The sequence below is a fragment of the Scyliorhinus canicula genome, chromosome 19 (genome assembly GCF_902713615.1).
Source record: "Scyliorhinus canicula chromosome 19, sScyCan1.1, whole genome shotgun sequence".
In the NCBI taxonomy this organism is placed as follows: Eukaryota; Metazoa; Chordata; class Chondrichthyes; order Carcharhiniformes; family Scyliorhinidae; genus Scyliorhinus; species Scyliorhinus canicula.
In genome coordinates this window covers 103275888-103293266 of record NC_052164.1, presented here as the reverse complement: position 1 = coordinate 103293266, position 17379 = coordinate 103275888, and the positions used below count along the sequence as shown (strand labels likewise).

The following is a 17379-nucleotide window of genomic DNA, read 5'->3' as shown; positions in this document are numbered from 1 at the left end:
TTTACACCTTGAAACTTAATGATGTTCTTGGGCTAGAGTGATTTATCCGAATCATCATCTCTCATCTCTCCAGCAACTGTCTTTATAGTCTTGCAAATCTCGCTTTTCTTGATTTGGATCAATGGTGAACCACAACATGAGGGAACAAAATGTAACATCTCAAAGTTTGCAGATGATACCAAATTAGGTGGGAGGATGAATTGTGACGAGGATGCAGGGATCCTACAGCAAGATCTGGACAGGTTGGGCGAGGGGGTAAATCAATGGCAGATGCAGTATAATTTGGATAAGTGTGAGGTTATTCACTTTGGAAGCAAAAACAGGAAGGCAGATTACTCCAGGAATGGTTGTGAATTGGGAGAGGGGAGTGTGCAGCGGGACCTGGGTGTCCTTGTCTACCATTCGCTGAAGGTAAGCATGCAGGTACAGCAGACGGTAAAGAAGGCTCATGGTATGTTGGCCTTCATTGCGAGAGGTTTTGAGTACAGAAGCAGGGATGTGTTGCTGTAATTGTACAGGGCCTTGGTGAGGCCACACCTGGAGTATTGTGTGCAGTTTCGGTCTCCTTCTCTGAGGAAGGATGTTCTTGCTCTCGAGGGAGTGCAGCAAAGGTTTACCAGACTGATTCCAGGGATGGCGGGACTGTCATATGAGGAGAGTTTGAATAGGTTGGGATTGTTCTCGCTGGAGTTCAGAAGAATGAGGGGGATCTCATAGAGACTTATAAAATTTGAACAGGACTAGACCGGGCAGATGCAGGGAAGATGTTACCAATGATAGGTGTATCCAGAACCAGGGGTCACAGTCTGAGGATTCAGGGTAAACCATTTCGGACAGAGATGAGGAGACATTTCTTCACACAAAGAGTGGTGAGCCTGTGGAATTCATTACCACAGGAAGTAGTCGATGCTAAAACTTTGAATATATTCAAGAGGCAGCTGGATATAGCACTTGGGGAGAATGGGATCAAAGGCTATGGGGAGAAAGCAGGGTTAGGATATTGAGTTGGATGATCAGCCATGATGGTGATGAATGGTGGAGCAGGCTCGAAGGGCCAAAAGGCCTCTTCCTGCTCCTATCTTCCATGTATCTATGTATCAATGATTTGAATTTGGGAATTAAGTGTAATATTTCCAACTTTACATAAAACTAGGTGAAGTGTGAGTTGCGAGGAGGATGCAAAGACGCTTCAAGGGGATTCGGAGAGGCCAGGCGTGTAGGCAAAGAATGTATCAGCTGGAATGCAATGTGGTGAAATGTGAGGTTATCTATTGTGGTGGGAAAAACAGAAAACCAGATAGTAGCGGAATTCACGTGTTTCCTGGTGGTGAGGGATACATACAACGGGAAACCCGTTGACTAAGATGGGACCAGAAGATTCTGCCAGTGGTCAATGTTGGACAGCCACTGCCACCGAGCAACAGGCGGGGGTTTTCCGGAAAAACCCCCTCTTTCTAATCGCAAAACGTCCCAAGGTGCTGACAGGAGTGTCACCAAACAAAATATGACACAAAGTCAGATGAAAGCGATAGATCAGGTGGCCAAAACCTTGGTCAAAGCAGTCAGCATCTTAAAGGAGGGAAAAGAAGAGGAGAAATTTAGGGAGGGAATCCCAGAGTTTAGGATTCAGGCAACTGCAGGTACGGCCAACAATGATGGAGAAATTACAACTGGGGACACCCAACAGTTCAGGATGGGAGAAACAAATATCTTGGAGGGTTGTAGGACTGGAGGCGGTTATTGAAATCACAGCTTCATTCACTCATGTTTATAGTTACTTTTACAATTACCCCTCTCGAGGAGCTGGTCACGAGAAACTTGTAAAAGTTCCCAATAAGTCACTGTTAAAATGATGGAGGAACTGTTAACTCTGCCCATGGTCCTCGATCAGTAATGATTGCAATCAGATAATCTTCACTCTGCGCTGCGCTCCAGGGGAGAACAGAGCCCTTCCTGACTCAATCATTTCGTCAAATTTCTCCTCCATTCCAGGAAAGGGAGAGAGATTCTCAGCCAGCGAAGCATTCATACCTCTGCACTGCGGAGAGACTTGGCAAACTGTGAAATTTAGTTACATTCACTCTCCCCAGGATACAGATGTGATAATATCACACACACAGCCTCAGGACTGAGGTACCGTCCTATTCCAGCTCTCTATTGGAAGGGTGATATATCAGAGTGATGGTAAAACTGATTTCTTTCAGATTACCAGCTGCCCCGTGCCGATACAAACACAAGCAACGGCATCAGCGATTTATCAAGAGCAAGGAGCATGAAATTGATTCTTAACTTCTAATAAGTCAGCTTTAATTTGAAACGTGTACTAGGAAAGAGTTACAAATAGTCCGCTCAGAGCTGCTTGGGGAATGTGTAAGAAACTGGGGGATGCCATCATCAATCCCTGCAGTCCAGTCAGTGAGTAATACCACACAATGTAAGCAAAGGAATCGTGAGCAGATTGGAATTCACAGGGCCACTGACATTCCAAAATAGATTCAGGAACATGAAGAGGCCCAAATCTTAGAGATTTTCCTGGGCCAGCAATAGCCTGGATTCAGTAACTGGGCAGAGATGACTGAGCGTGTGTATTGATGGGCCGACTTTCAGCCCTGCGTTCCTCACCTTTTAACAGATTGGGAGCTCCTGGGCTGGATTCTGAGTCTAAGTGCTGACGGCAACGGAGGATCTTTGGCGTTCCACGTCAGGAAAATCGGCGCCAAATCCCGCACCGATTCCGCTACTGGTGAGGGGCTAGCCGTATGCCGCGCGGAACACCCGCAGAACACCCGGAAAACGATGCAGGAATCGCCGGGTCCGTGATGGACACGTGCAGGGCTGACAAGCTGCAGCCGCACATACTCTATACACCCGCCCCCACACACGCACCGATCGCGGGGGAAAATACAGCACCGGTTTTGCTGGACCGCATCCCCATCCACAGCGACCCACAGCCCATCTCCTGGCCAACCCCAACCACTCCCCCCCCCCCCCCCCCCCCGCCCCCGCCCCAGCCCCGGCAGAAGCCCCCCGGCCAGTGGAACGGCTATCAGAGAAGTATGACAGTGCTGGACATTGTCCATACGCCCTTTCTTTCTCTCCGCAGCCACCCCGCCAGGTGTATGACTATTGAGAGCACACGTGGACTGCGGCGTTGGGAATTTGGCCCATCGGAGGCGGGGGCATCGCAGGTGGGCCCGCTCATGAATGAGGTTACAACTACGTGCAGCCATGCATCGCGACGACGCTGTGTTTGAGAGGGCGGAGCATTGCGATTGGCTGTCAAACCCGTGCCTGTCGGGCAACAGAGAATCCAGCTCCCTCGGTCTAACGGTTGGCTTGGCCTAATTTCCAGAAACTTGTGCTCTCTTCAGAATGTAGAAATGTATTTTTCTTTGGTTTGAAAGCAACGTCACTGTCCAAATGCTAAACCTCTACAACTGCAGCCCTAATAGCACCACATCAAACTGCTCAGGATGTCAGTGATTCCATCTCAGCTGTGTGTGTGTCTTTGTACATCACTATCTGCGTTTCGACATCTGTGCATTTACCCATCCTTCTGTTTACCCGGGTCTGGCTGCAGTATTGCAAATAAGAACCTCAGAAAACTCCCTCGAGAAGGGTGATTGAGGCGGGGAGGGGGAGGGGGGGGGGGGGGCGCATGGGTTACTTGTCTGCACTAATGTAAGCACAAGTAATTCAACCCAGAGGGAGGTTGGTAGATTCTGTGACTGTGCTGCTAATCATTTGAGTTAAACATGCAGAGGTGAAATAAGAAATGGAAACAGAAAATGCTGGAAATCCTCATCAAGTTAGACAGCATCTGTGGAGACAGAAACCAACTTCACACTTCAGGTCGATGGCCTTTTGTCAGACGGTACAGTAAGTGAAACACGTGTTGTTCCACATTCATGGTGAATGTTTGCACAGCGGCTGCACTGCACATTGCCTGTCTAAGCTTGATATTTCCATAATTAAAAAATATCAAATGAAGACAATCACAATTAGGAGAGATTAGTGTGCAGAAGTGATTCATTACAACCTTAAACAAGCAATGATTCAGATCACATCCCACATTCCATGATCTCTCGTCTTTAGAGTCATCACAACACTTATTAACCTGCTCGTCCGCAAATGCAGCCATACCCTGTTTCTATCACAGCCCTGTCTCTGGGTCCAGGTCTGTCTGTAGGACGAGCCGGTAAGTACAAACCTCAGGCAGCTCCGTTCAAAGGCGAGTTTCACTCCCCTACGCCTGGGACAAAGTGTTGCCAGACTAACAGCCTGCGGCCTCCAGCAGTGGGGAGGGGGAACTGGAAATATGATGGATGCCCTTAACTCTCCCTTACCTGGGACAGTCTGCAGTCGATGGTAACAATGATCACACTGATGTCTTGATATTAAGGCCAGTCGCTCGCTTCACTCATACAATCAACAGATTGATTTGGGAATACATGTGGACACAACCCGTCATGGAATTCCATAGGAGTTACAATCAGGAACAATCCATTCAGCCCAACTGGTCCATATTGATGTTTAAGCTCCACATGTGCTTCCGCCCAACCTCGTCATCTCAACCCATCTTCATATTCTTCTACTAATTTATCCCTCATGCGATAATCTAGCTTCCCCCTTAACTGCATCTGAACATTCACCTCAAACACTCTGTGGTTTTGAGTTCCACATTCTCACCACTCTCTGGGTAAAGAATTCTCCTGAATTCCCAGTTGGATTTTCATGGTCTATCTTGGATTTATTATTCATGGTTCTGGACTCCCCTTAAATGAAAGCACCGTCTCCGTGCCAACACCATCAAAGTCGTTCGTAAGTTTAAAGATCTCTAACTCAGCCTTTTATTTTCTCGAGAAAAGATTCCCGGTCTATTCAGCCTCTCCTGACTTCTCAGTTCCGCTTAGGTCTGTCTGGGAGCGTGGCCTCAATTTAAAGGGACGTTACATCTACTGCCACCTGTCAACAGCCTACACAGCCATATGATGCTGCAGTGGATTGTGGGCAATGATGGTCCCGCTTGCCTCAGTTGCCTGAAGTGCTGGTAACCTAATCACTTGGAGTTTTAGACAATTTTAAAATGTCAAATACAGCTCCTGTCCTTCAGTTGCTCAAGTGCCAAAGCTGCCCACACCTTCCATCTTCTTCTCTCTCTCATATCTACACTTGTACACGCACCAAGATTAGGGGAATATTAAACCTGACGCTTTTTGAAAACTGTATCAGCAAAGCACCACGGGGGAAATTGCACAAGCCTTCAAAATCTGACAGAAAGGCCACAAGGTTGATCTCTACTGTCAGAGGGAAAGGTTAAAATCCTCATTCTTGTGTTCGAATGCCTCCACGGCTTTGCCATTCTCCATCTCCTCTAGTCCCACCAGTAACTGTGCTAATCTACTTTAGGGTCTCTTGCGCATCTCCAGTTAACTATACTCCATTATTGGCAGCCGTGCCTTCAACCGCTTGGAATTTCCTCCCTAACCCTCACGACCTCTTTACCTCTCTCATCTCCTGTCAGGTGTTCCCTGAATCCTACCTCTTTCCTCAAGATTTTGATCAGATGACCCTAATGTGGCTTGAGAACAGATTCAGTTTGATAGTCGCTCCTCTGCATGGTTTTGGGACATTTACTATGTTGCGAGTGGGTGTATTATACCATGTGTTATCCTTGTGGTAATAGGATGTAACTTTCTCCCTGGTAATGTTCAATATTTCTGCGGGATGCAGTTAAAATGAAATGCTGACTCACGGCGGCAGGCACCCAAATAAACATGGAGTGGAAGTTCTACTCATTCACTGCACTATGTTATTGTGTGATTCACTGCAGTCCAAACTCACAAAGCAGCTAATAAAAACTTCCAGCCATGAAAATTCGGAATGAGTTGGCAGATACATGCATGCAACTGGGGCATTTTAATAAGATTTAAACAGTTTTAATTTGACACGCTCTCTTCAACAAGAAAGGCTTGAGGCAGAAAATAACGGTGATGGCCCTTAATGAGTGAGTGAAAGAGACAGAGGGAGAGACAGAGACTTTTCCAAAATAAATTTTAGTGTGTCCAGTTCTTTTTTTTTTTGCAATTAAGGGACAATATAGCGTGGCCAACTCACCTACCCTGCACATCTCTTTGTGTTGTGGGGGTGAGACCCAGGCAGACTCGGGGAGAATGTGCAAACTGCACACGGACAGTTACCCGGGGCCGGGGTCGAACCCATAAAATTGAGGGGCTCAGGTGGAGGGGTTGAATGGTCCGAATTGCCTATCCCCTGGGTTGAGTGTCCATATCCAGGGGGCAGAGATTTAGGGTGAGGAATAGCAGGTTCAGAGAGAGAGAGAGAGACAGAGTGAACTCATAGTAGTTGCACAGCTTTGAGAATCATAAAACTTTCTGGAGGGTAACAGGAACCAAATTCGGACAGGTTCACCTCAGCAGTTACTTCACTACCTCAGGCTCAGTCCCAGCACCCGGCCAATTTTCAGTTAACGAAACCAGCCTCTGACCAAAGCCTTTATCCATCTGCCTCAATGTCTCCTCATGTGGTTTATTTTCCAGTCTTACTGTGAAGCACCTTGGAACTTGTTATTTCATTAAAGATGCAACATCAATGCAAGTTGCTGTTCTGGGTCAGTACTCACAGGTCGTTGTCAGTGTCCGCACGATTCTTCTGTTGCCGCCGGTAGATGAAGAAGACGGTTACCATGGCGCTGATGATGATGATGGCCGCGATGATTCCTCCCAGAATTCCTATCACACCTCCGGGCGCTCCCTGGGGAAGCGGCTTATCTGAAAATAAACACACAAAGCAGAGGGTTAAAATGTGTTCCTCCAAACTCTGGGCGAGGAAAACTATGAATTCTGTCAGGATTTCACAATTCCCGCTCGGCTGGTGAATGCTGGGAAAATGATTGCATAACTGTTGGTGTGTGTGTGTTGGTGTGAGTGTGTTGGTGTGTGTGTTGGTGTGAGAGTGTTGGTGTGAGTGTGTTGGTGTGAGAGTGTTGGTGTGTGTGTGTTGGTGTGAGTGTGTTGGTGTGTGTGTGTGTTGGTGTGAGTGTGTTGGTCTGTGTGTGTGTTGGTGTGTGTGTGTTGGTGTGAGTGTGTTGGTGTGAGTGTGTTGGTGTGAGTGTGTTGGTGTGAGTGTGTTGGTGTGAGTGTGTTGGTGTGAGTGTGTTGGTGTGTGTGTGTTGGTGTGAGTGTGTTGGTGTGTGTGTGTGTTGGTGTGAGTGTGTTGGTGTGTGTGTGTGTTGGTGTGTGTGTGTTGGTGTGAGTGTGTTGGTGTGTGTGTGTTGGTGAGTGTGTGTTGGTGAGTGTGTGTTGGTGAGTGTGTGTTGGTGAGTGTGTGTTGGTGTGAGTGTGTTGGTGTGAGTGTGTTGGTGTGAGTGTGTTGGTGTGAGTGTGTTGGTGTGAGTGTGTTGGTGTGTGTGTGTTGGTGTGAGTGTGTTGGTGTGAGTGTGTTGGTGTGTGTGTGTTGGTGTGAGTGTGTTGGTGTGAGTGTGTTGGTGTGAGTATGTTGGTGTGTGTGTTGGTGTGTGTGTTGGTGTGAGAGTGTTGGTGTGAGTGTGTTGGTGTGTGTGTTGGTGTGAGAGTGTTGGTGTGAGTATGTTGGTGAGTGTTGGTGTGAGAGTGTTGGTGTGAGAGTGTTGGTGTGAGTGTGTTGGTGTGAGTGTGTTGGTGTGAGTGTGTTGGTGTGTGTGTGTTGGTGTGAGAGTGTTGGTGTGAGTGTGTTGGTGTGAGTGTGTTGGTGTGAGTGTGTTGGTGTGAGAGTGTTGGTGTGAGAGTGTTGGTGTGAGTGTGTTGGTGTGAGTGTGTTGGTGTGTGTGTGTTGGTGTGAGTGTGTTGGTGTGTGTTGCTGTGAGAGCGTTGGTGTGAGTGTGTTGGTGTGAGTGTGTTGGTGTGTGTGTGTTGGTGTGAGTGTGTTGGTGTGAGTGTGTTGGTGTGAGTGTGTTGGTGTGAGTGTGTTGGTGTGAGTGTGTTGGTGTGTGAGAGTGTTGGTGTGAGTGTGTTGGTGTGAGTGTGTTGGTGTGAGTGTGTTGGTGTGAGAGTGTTGGTGTGAGAGTGTTGGTGTGAGTGTGTTTGTGTGAGTGTGTTGGTGTGTGAGAGTGTTGGTGTGAGTGTGTTGGTGTGAGTGTGTTGGTGTGAGAGTGTTGGTGTGTGAGAGTGTTGGTGTGAGAGTGTTGGTGTGAGTGTGTTGGTGTGTGAGAGTGTTGGTGTGAGAGTGTTGGTGTGAGTGTGTTGGTGTGAGAATGTTGGTGTGAGTGTGTTGGTGTATGCGTGTTGGTGTGAGAGTGTTGGTGTGAGAGTGTTGGTGTGAGAGTGTTGGTGTGTGTGTGTTGGTGTGAGTGTGTTGGTGTGAGTGTTGGTGTGTGAGAGTGTTGGTGTGAGAGTGTTGGTGTGAGTGTGTTGGTGTGTGTGTGTTGGTGTGAGTGTGTTGGTGTGAGTGTGTTGGTGTGAGTGTGTTGGTGTGAGTGTGTTGGTGTGAGTGTGTTGGTGTGAGTGTGTTGGTGTGAGTGTGTTGGTGTGAGTGTGTTGGTGTGAGTGTGTTGGTGTGAGAGTGTTGGTGTGAGAGTGTTGGTGTGAGTGTGTTGGTGTGAGTGTGTATTGGTGTGAGTGTGTTAGTGTGAGCGTGTTGGATGAGTGTGTTGGTGTGAGTGTGTTGGTGTGTGTGTGTTGGTGTGAGTGTGTTGGTGTGAGTGTGTTGGTGTGAGTGTGTTGGATGAGTGTGTTGGTGTGAGTGTGTTGGTGTGAGTGTGTTGGTGTGTGTGTTGGTGTGAGTGTGTTGGTGTGAGTGTGTTGGTGTGAGTGTGTTGGTGTGTGTGTTGGTGTGAGTGTGTTTGTGTGAGTGTGTTGGTGTGTGTGTTGGTGTGAGTGTGTTTGTGTGAGTGTGTTGGTGTGTGTGTTGGTGTGAGTGTGTTGGTGTGAGTGTGTTGGTGTGAGTGTGTTGGTGTGAGTGTGTTGGTGTGAGTGTGTTGGTGTGTGTGTTGGTGTGAGTGTGTTTGTGTGAGTGTGTTGGTGTGTGTGTGTTGGTGTGAGTGTGTTGGTGTGTGTGTTGGTGTGAGTGTGTTGGTGTGAGAGTGTTGGTGTGTGTGTGTTGGTGTGAGTGTGTTGGTGTGAGTGTGTTGGTGTGAGAGTGTTGGTGTGTGTGTTGGTGTGAGTGTGTTGGTGTGAGTGTGTGTGTTGGTGTGAGTGTGTTGGTGTGAGTGTGTTGGTGTGAGTGTGTTGGATGAGTGTGTTGGATGAGTGTGTTGGTGTGAGTATGTTGGTGTGAGTGTGTTGGTGTGAGTGTGTTGGTGTGAGTGTGTTGGTGTGAGTGTGTTGGTGCGAGTGTGTTGGTGTGTGTGTGTTGGTGTGTGTGTGTTGGTGTGAGTGTGTTGGTGTGAGTGTGTTGGTGTGAGTGTGTTGGTGTGAGTGTGTATTGGTGTGAGTGTGTTAGTGTGAGCGTGTTGGATGAGTGTGTTGGTGTGAGTGTGTTAGTGTGAGTGTGTGTGTTGGTGTGAGTGTGTTGGTGTGAGTGTGTGTGTTGGTGTGAGTGTGTTGGTGTGTGTGTGTTGGTGTGAGTGTGTTGGAGTGTGTTGGTGTGTGTTGGTGTGAGTGTGTTGGTGTGAGTGTGTGTGTTGGTGTGAGTGTGTTGGTGTGTGTGTGTTGGTGTGAGTGTGTTGGAGTGTGTTGGTGTGAGTGTGTTGGTGTGAGTGTGTTGGTGTGTGTGTTGGTGTGAGTGTGTTAGTGTGAGTGTGTTGGTGTGAGTGTGTTAGTGTGAGCGTGTTGGATGAGTGTGTTGGTGTGAGTGTGTTGGTGTGAGAATGTTGGTGTGAGTGTGTTGGTGTGAGTGTGTTGGTGTGAGTGTGTTGGTGTGTGTGTTGGTGTGAGTGTGTTGGATGAGTGTGTTGGTGTGAGTGTGTTGGTGTGAGAGTGTTGGTGTGAGTGTGTTGGTGTGAGTGTGTTGGTGTGAGTGTGTTAGTGTGAGCGTGTTGGATGAGTGTGTTAGTGTGAGCGTGTTGGATGAGTGTGTTGGTGTGAGAGTGTTGGTGTGAGAGTGTTGGTGTGAGTGTGTTGGTGTGAGTGTGTTGGTGTGTGTGTGTTGGTGTGAGATGTGTTGGTGAGGGTGTGTGTGTGAGTGTGGTGTGTGAGTGTGTTGGTGTGAGTGTGTTGGTGTGAGTGTGTGTGTTGGGTGAGTGTGTTGGTGTGTGTGTGTTGGTGTGAGTGTGTGGTTGTGTGTGTGTTGGTGTGTGTGTGTTGGTGTGAGTGTGTGTGTGTGAGTGTGTGTGTGTGAGTGTGTGTGTGTGAGTGTGTTGGTGTGAGTGTGTTGGTGTGAGTGTGTTGGTGTGAGTGTGTTGGTGTGAGTGTGTTGGTGTGAGTGTGTTGGTGTGTGTGTGTTGGTGTGAGTGTGTTGGTGTGTGTGTTGGTGTGAGTGTGTTTGTGTGAGTGTGTTTGTGTGAGTGTGTTGGTGTGTGTGTGTTGGTGTGAGTGTGTTGGTGTGAGTGTGTTGGTGTGAGTGTTGGTGTGAGTGTGTTGGTGTGAGTGTGTTGGTGTGAGTGTGTTGATGTGAGTGTGTTGGTGTGAGTGTGTTGGTGTGAGTGTGTTGGTGTGTGTTGGTGTAAGTGTGTTGGTGTGAGTGTGTTGATGTGAGTGTGTTGGTGTGAGTGTGTGTGTGTTGGTGTGAGTGTGTTGGTGTGAGTGTGTTAGTGTGAGTGTGTTGGTGTGAGTGTGTTAGTGTGAGCGTGTTGGATGAGTGTGTTGGTGTGAGTGTTGTTGGTGTGAGAGTGTTGGTGTGAGTGTGTTGGTGTGAGTGTGTTGGGTGAGTGTGTTGGTGTGTGTGTTGGTGTGAGTGTGTTGGATGAGTGTGTTGGTGTGAGTGTGTTGGTGTGAGTGTGTTAGTGTGAGCGTGTTGGATGAGTGTGTTAGTGTGAGCGTGTTGGATGAGTGTGTTGGTGTGAGAGTGTTGGTGTGAGAGTGTTGGTGTGAGTGTGTTGGTGTGAGTGTGTTGGTGTGTGTGTGTTGGTGTGAGTGTGTTGGTGAGTGTGAGTGTGTGTGTGTGAGTGTGTTGGTGTGAGTGTGTTGGTGTGAGTGTGTGTGTTGGTGTGAGTGTGTTGGTGTGAGTGTGTTGGTGTGAGTGTGTTGGTGTGAGTGTGTTGGTGTGTGTGTGTTGGTGTGTGTGTGTTGGTGTGAGTGTGTGTGTGTGAGTGTGTGTGTGTGAGTGTGTGTGTGTGAGTGTGTTGGTGTGAGTGTGTTGGTGTGAGTGTGTTGGTGTGAGTGTGTTGGTGTGAGTGTGTGGTGTGAGTGTGTTGGTGTGTGTGTGTTGGTGTGAGTGTGTTGGTGTGTGTGTTGGTGTGAGTGTGTTTGTGTGAGTGTGTTGGTGTGAGTGTGTTGGTGTCTGTGTGTTGGTGTGAGGGTGTTGGTGTGAGTGTGTTGGTGTGAGTGTTGGTGTGTGTGTGTTGGTGTGAGTGTGTTGGTGTGAGTGTGTTGGTGTGAGTGTGTTGGTGTGAGTGTGTTGGTGTGAGTGTGTTGGTGTGTGTTGGTGTAAGTGTGTTGGTGTGAGTGTGTTGATGTGAGTGTGTTGGTGTGAGTGTGTGTGTGTTGGTGTGAGTGTGTTTGTGTGAGTGTGTTAGTGTGAGCGTGTTGGATGAGTGTGTTGGTGTGAGTGTGTTGGTATGAGTGTGTTGGTGTGAGTGTGTTGGTGTGAGTGTGTTGGTGTGAGTGTGTTGGTGTGTGAGTGTGTTGGTGTGAGTGTGTTGGTGTGTGTTGGTGTGAGTGTGTTGGTGTGAGTGTGTTGGTGTGTGTGTGTTGGTTTGAGTGTGTTGGTGTGTGTTGGTGTGAGTGTTGGTGTGTGTGTGTTGGTGTGAGTGTGTTGGTGTGAGCGTGTTGGTGTGTGTGTGTTTGTGTGAGTGTGTTGGTGTGAGTGTGTTGGTGTGAGTGTGTTAGTGTGAGTGTGTTGGTGTGAGTGTGTTGGTGTGTGTGTGTTGGTGTGTGTTGGTGTGAGTGTGTTGGTGTGAGTGTGTTGGTGTGAGTGTGTTGGTGTGAGAGTGTTGGTGTGAGAGTGTTGGTGTGTGTGTGTTGGTGTGTGTTGGTGTGAGTGTGTTGGTGTGAGTGTGTTGGTGTGAGTGTGTTGGTGTGTGTGTGTTGGTGTGTGTTGGTGTGAGTGTGTTGGTGTGAGTGTTGGTGTGAGTGTGTTGGTGTGTGTGTGTTGGTGTGAGTGTGTTGGTGTGTGTGTGTTGGTGTGTGTTGGTGTGAGTGTGTTGGTGTGTGTGTGTTGGTGTGAGTGTGTGTGTTGGTGTGAGTGTGTTAGTGTGTGTGTTGGTGTGAGTGTGTTGGTGTGTGTGTTGGTGTGAGTGTGTGTGTTGGTGTGAGTGTGTTGGTGTGAGTGTGTGTGTTGGTGTGAGTGTGTTGGTGTGAGTGTGTTGGTGTGAGTGTGTTGGTGTGAGTGTGATGGTGTGAGAGTGTTGGTGTGAGTGTGTTGGTGTGAATGTGTTGGTGTGAGAGTGTTGGTGTGAGTGTGTTGGTGTGAGTGTGTTGGTGTGAGTGTGTTGGTGTGAGTGTGTTGGTGTGAGTGTGTTGGTGTGAGAGTGTTGGTGTGAGTGTGTTGGTGTGAGAGTGTTGGTGTGAGAGTGTTGGTGTGTGTGTGTTGGTGAGTGTGTGTTGGTGAGTGTGTGTTGGTGTGAGTGTGTTGGTGTGAGTGTGTTGGTGTGAGAGTGTTGGTGTGAGAGTGTTGGTGTGAGAGTGTTGGTGTGAGAGTGTTGGTGTGAGAGTGTTGGTGTGAGAGTGTTGGTGTGAGAGTGTTGGTGTGAGAGTGTTGGTGTGAGAGGGTGTTGTGAGAGTGTTGGTGTGTGTTTGTTGGTGAGTGTGTGTTGGTGAGTGTGTGTTGGTGTGAGTGTGTTGGTGTGAGTGTGTTGGTGTGTGTGTGTTGGTGAGTGTGTGTTGGTGAGTGTGTGTTGGTGTGAGTGTGTTGGTGTGAGTGTGTTGGTGTGTGTGTGTTTGGTGAGTGTGTGTTGGTGAGTGTGTGTTGGTGTGAGTGTGTTGGTGTATGTGTGTTGGTGAGTGTGTGTTGGTGAGTGTGTGTTGGTGTGAGTGTGTTGGTGTGAGTGTGTTGGTGTGAGAGTGTTGGTGTGAGTGTTGGTGTGAGAGTGTTGGTGTGAGAGTGTTGGTGTGAGAGTGTGTTGTGTGTGGTTGGTGGTGGTTTGGTGTGGTGTTGTGGTGTGTGTGTGTTGGTGTGAGTGTGTTGGTGTGAGTGGGTTGGTGTGAGTGTGTTGGTGTGAGGTGTGTGAGTGTGTTGGTGTGAGTGTGTTGGTGTGAGTGTGTTGGTGTGAGTGTGTTGGTGTGTGTGTGTTGGTGTGTGTTGGTGTGAGTGGGTTGGTGTGTGTGTGTTGGTGTGTGTTGGTGTGAGTGGGTTGGTGTGTGTGTGTTGGTGTGTGTGTTGGTGTGAGTGTGTTGGTGTGAGTGTGTGTGTTGGTGTGAGTGTGTTGGTGTGAGTGTGTGTGTTGGTGTGAGTGTGTTAGTGTGTGTGTTGGTGTGAGTGTGTTGGTGTGAGTGTGTGTGTTGGTGTGAGTGTGTTGGTGTGAGTGTGTGTGTTGGTGTGAGTGTGTTGGTGTGTGTTGGTGTGAGTGTGTTGGTGTGAGTGTGTGTGTTGGTGTGAGTGTGTTGGTGTGAGTGTGTGTGTTGGTGTGAGTGTGTTGGTGTGTGTTGGTGTGAGTGTGTTGGTGTGAGTGTATTGGTGTGAGTGTGTTGGTGTGTGTGTGTTGGTGTGAGTGTGTTGGTGTGAGTGTGTTGGTGTGTGTTGGTGTGAGTGTGTTGGTGTGAGTGTGTTGGTGTGAGTGTGTTGGTGTGAGTGTGTTGGTGTGAGTGTGTTGGTGTGTGTGTTGGTGTGAGTGTGTTGGTGTGAGTGTGTTGGTGTGAGTGTGTTGGTGTGAGTGTGTTGGTGTGAGTGTGTTGGTGTGAGTGTGTTGGTGTGAGTGTGTTGGTGTGTGTGTTGGTGTGAGTGTGTTGGTGTGAGTGTGTTGGTGTGAGTGTGTTGGTGTGAGTGTGTTGGTGTGAGTGTGTTGGTGTGAGTGTGTTGGTGTGAGTGTGTTGGTGTGAGTATGTTGGTGTGTGTGTTGGTGTGAGTCTGTTGGTGTGAGTGTGTTGGTGTGAGTGTGTTGGTGTGAGTGTGTTGGTGTGAGAGTGTTGGTGTGTGTGTGTTGGTGTGAGTGTGTTGGTGTGAGTGTGTTGGTGTGAGTGTGTTGGTGTGAGTGTGTTGGTGTGAGTGTGTTGGTGTGAGAGTGTTGGTGTGTGTGTGTTGGTGTGAGTGTGTGTGTTGGTGTGAGTGTGTTGGTGTGAGAGTGTTGGTGTGAGTGTGTTGGTGTGAGAGTGTTGGTGTGTGTGTGTTGGTGTGAGTGTGTTGGTGTGTGAGTGTTGGTGTGAGTGTGTTGGTGTGAGTGTGTTGGTGTGTGAGTGTTGGTGTGAGTGTGTTGGTGTGAGTGTGCTGGTGTGAGTGTGTTGGTGTGAGAGTGTTGGTGTGTGAGTGTTGGTGTGAGTGTGTTGGTGTGAGTGTGTTGGTGTGAGTGTGTTGGTGTGAGTGTGTTGGTGTGTGAGTGTTGGTGTGAGTGTGTTGGTGTGAGAGTGTTGGTGTGAGTGTGTTGGTGTGAGTGTGTTGGTGTGAGTGTGTTGGTGTGTGTGTGTTGGTGTGAGTGTGTTGGTGTGTGAGTGTGTTGGTGTGAGTGTGTTGGTGTGTGTGTGTTGGTGTGTGTGTGTTGGTGTGTGTGTGTTGGTGTGAGTGTGTTGGTGTGAGTGTGTTGGTGTGTGTGTGTTGGTGTGAGTGTGTTGGTGTGAGAGTTGGTGTGAGAGTGTTGGTGTGTGTGTGTTGGTGTGTGTGTTGGTGTGAGAGTGTTGGTGTGAGAGTGTTGGTGTGAGAGTGTTGGTGTGAGAGTGTTGGTGTGAGAGTGTTGGTGTGAGTGTGTTGGTGTGAGTGTGTTGGTGTGAGAGTGTTGGTGTGTGTGTGTGGTGTGTGTGTGTTGGTGTGAGTGTGTTGGTGTGAGTGTGTTGGTGTGAGTGTGTTGGGTGTGAGAGTGTTGGTGTGTGTGTGTTGGTGTGTGTGTGTTGGTGCGAGTGTGTTGGTGTGTGTGTCGGTGTGAGTGTGTTGGATTAGTGTGTTGGTGTGAGTGTGTTGGATGAGTGTGTTTGTGTGAGTGTGTGTGTTGGTGTGAGTGTGTGGTGTGAGTGTGTTGGTGTGAGAGTGTTGGTGTGAGAGTGTTGGTGTGAGTGTGTTGGTGTGAGTGTGTTGGTGTGTGTGTGTTGGTGTGAGAGTGTTGGTGTGAGTGTGTTGGTGTGAGTGTGTTGGTGTGAGTGTGTTGGTGTGAGAGTGTTGGTGTGTGTGCTGGTGTGAGTGAATTGGTATGTGTGTCGGTGTGAGTGTGTTGGATTAGTGTGTTGGTGTGAGTGTGTTAGTGTGAGTGTGTTGGTGTGAGTGTGTTTGTGTGAGTGTGTTAGTGTGAGTGTGTTGGATGAGTGTGTTGGTGTGTGTGTTGGTGTGTGTGTGTTGGTGTGAGTGTGTTGGTGTGAGAGTGTTGGTGTGAGAGTGTTGGTGTATGCGTGTTGGTGTGAGTGTGTTGGTGTGAGAGTGTTGGTGTGAGAGTGTTGGTGTGAGTGTGTTGGATGAGTGTGTTGGTGTGAGTGTGTTTGTGTGAGTGTGTTGGTGTGAGTGTGTTGGTGTGAGTGTTGGTGTGAGTGTGTTAGTGTGAGTGTGTTGGATGAGTGTGTTGGTGTGAGTGTGTTGGTGTGAGTGTGTTGGTGTGTGTGTTGGTGTGTGTGTTGGTGTGTGTGTGTTGGTGTGAGTGTGTTGGTGTGAGAGTGTTGGTGTGAGAGTGTTGGTGTGTGTGTGTTGGTGTGAGTGTGTTGGTGTGAGTGTGTTGGTGTGAGAGTGTTGGTGTGTGTGTGTTGGTGTGTGTGTGTTGGTGTGTTGGTGCGAGTGTGTTGGTGTGTGTGTGTTGGTGTGTTGGTGCGAGTGTGTTGGTGTGAGTGTGTTGGTGTGAGTGTGTTGGATGAGTGTGTTTGTGGAGTGTGTGTGTTGGTGTGAGTGTGTTGGTGTGAGTGTGTTGGTGTGAGAGTGTTGGTGTGAGTGTGTTGGTGTGAGTGTGTTGGTGTGAGTGTGTTGGTGTGTGTGTGTTGGTGTGAGTGTGTTGGTGTGAGTGTGTTGGTGTGTGTGTGTTGGTGTGTGTGTGTTGGTGTGAGTGTGTTGGTGTGAGTGTGTTGGTGTGAGTGTGTTGGTGTGTGTGTGTTGGTGTGAGTGTGTTGGTGTGAGTGTGTTGGTGTGAGTGTGTTGGTGTGTGTGTGTTGGTGTGAGTGTGTTGGTGTGAGTGTGTTGGTGTGAGTGTGTTGGTGTGAGTGTGTTGGTGTGAGTGTGTTGGTGTGAGTGTGTTGGTGTGTGTGTGTTGGTGTGTGTGTGTTGGTGTGTGTGTGTTGGTGTGAGTGTGTTGGTGTGAGAGTGTTGGTGTGAGAGTGGTGGTGTGAGAGTGTTGGTGTGAGAGTGTTGGTGTGTGTGTGTTGGTGTGAGTGTGTTGGTGTGAGAGTGTTGGTGTGAGAGTGTTGGTGTGTGTGTGTTGGTGTGAGTGTGTTGGTGTGAGAGTGTTGGTGTGAGAGTGTTGGTGTGAGAGTGTTGGTGTGAGAGTGTTGGTGTGTGGTGTGTGGTGTGTGTGTGTTGGTGTGTGTGTGTTGGTGTGTGTGTGTGTTGGTGTGTGTGTGTTGGTGTGTGTGTGTTGGTGTGTGTGTGTTGGTGTGAGTGTGTTGGTGTGAGTGTGTTGGTGTGAGAGTGTTGGTGTGTGTGTGTTGGTGTGTGTGTGTTGGTGTGTTGGTGCGAGTGTGTTGGTGCGAGTGTGTTGGTGTGAGTGTGTTTGTGCGAGTGTGTTGGTGTGTGTGTGTTGGTGTGTTGGTGCGAGTGTGTTGTTGTGAGTGTGTTGGTGTGAGTGTGTTGGTGTGAGTGTGTTGGTGTGTGTGTGTTGGTGTGAGAGTGTTGGTGTGAGTGTGTTGGTGTGAGTGTGTTGGTGTGAGTGTGTTGGTGTGAGTGTGTTGGTGTGAGTGTGTTGGTGTGAGTGTGTTGGTGTGAGTGTGTTGGTGTGAGTGTGTGGTGTGAGTGAATTGGTATGTGTGTCGGTGTGAGTGTGTTGGATTAGTGTGTTGGTGTGAGTGTGTTAGTGTGAGTGTGTTGGTGTGAGTGTGTTAGTGTGAGTGTGTTGGATGAGTGTGTTGGTGTGTGTGTTGGTGTGTGTGTGTTGGTGTGAGTGTGTTGGTGTGAGAGTGTTGGTGTGAGAGTGTTGGTGTATGAGTGTTGGTGTGAGTGTGTTGGTGTGAGAGTGTTGGTGTGAGAGTGTTGGTGTGAGTGTGTTGGATGAGTGTGTTGGTGTGAGTGTGT

The 17379-nt window shown here is 48.7% G+C and overlaps 1 protein-coding gene across 5 annotated transcripts in view; it reads right to left on the bottom strand.

Annotated features, from left to right (window-relative positions):
* The window catches only part of nectin1b (nectin cell adhesion molecule 1b), a 463505-nt gene that overhangs the window by 68542 nt on the left and 377584 nt on the right, over positions 1–17379 (bottom strand). For all 5 annotated transcript variants that reach the window (XM_038779767.1, XM_038779769.1, XM_038779768.1 and 2 more), the window contains exon 6: positions 6644–6791. In XM_038779767.1, the coding sequence (XP_038635695.1) occupies positions 6644–6791 (148 nt within the window). The remainder of the gene's footprint in view (positions 1–6643; positions 6792–17379) is intronic.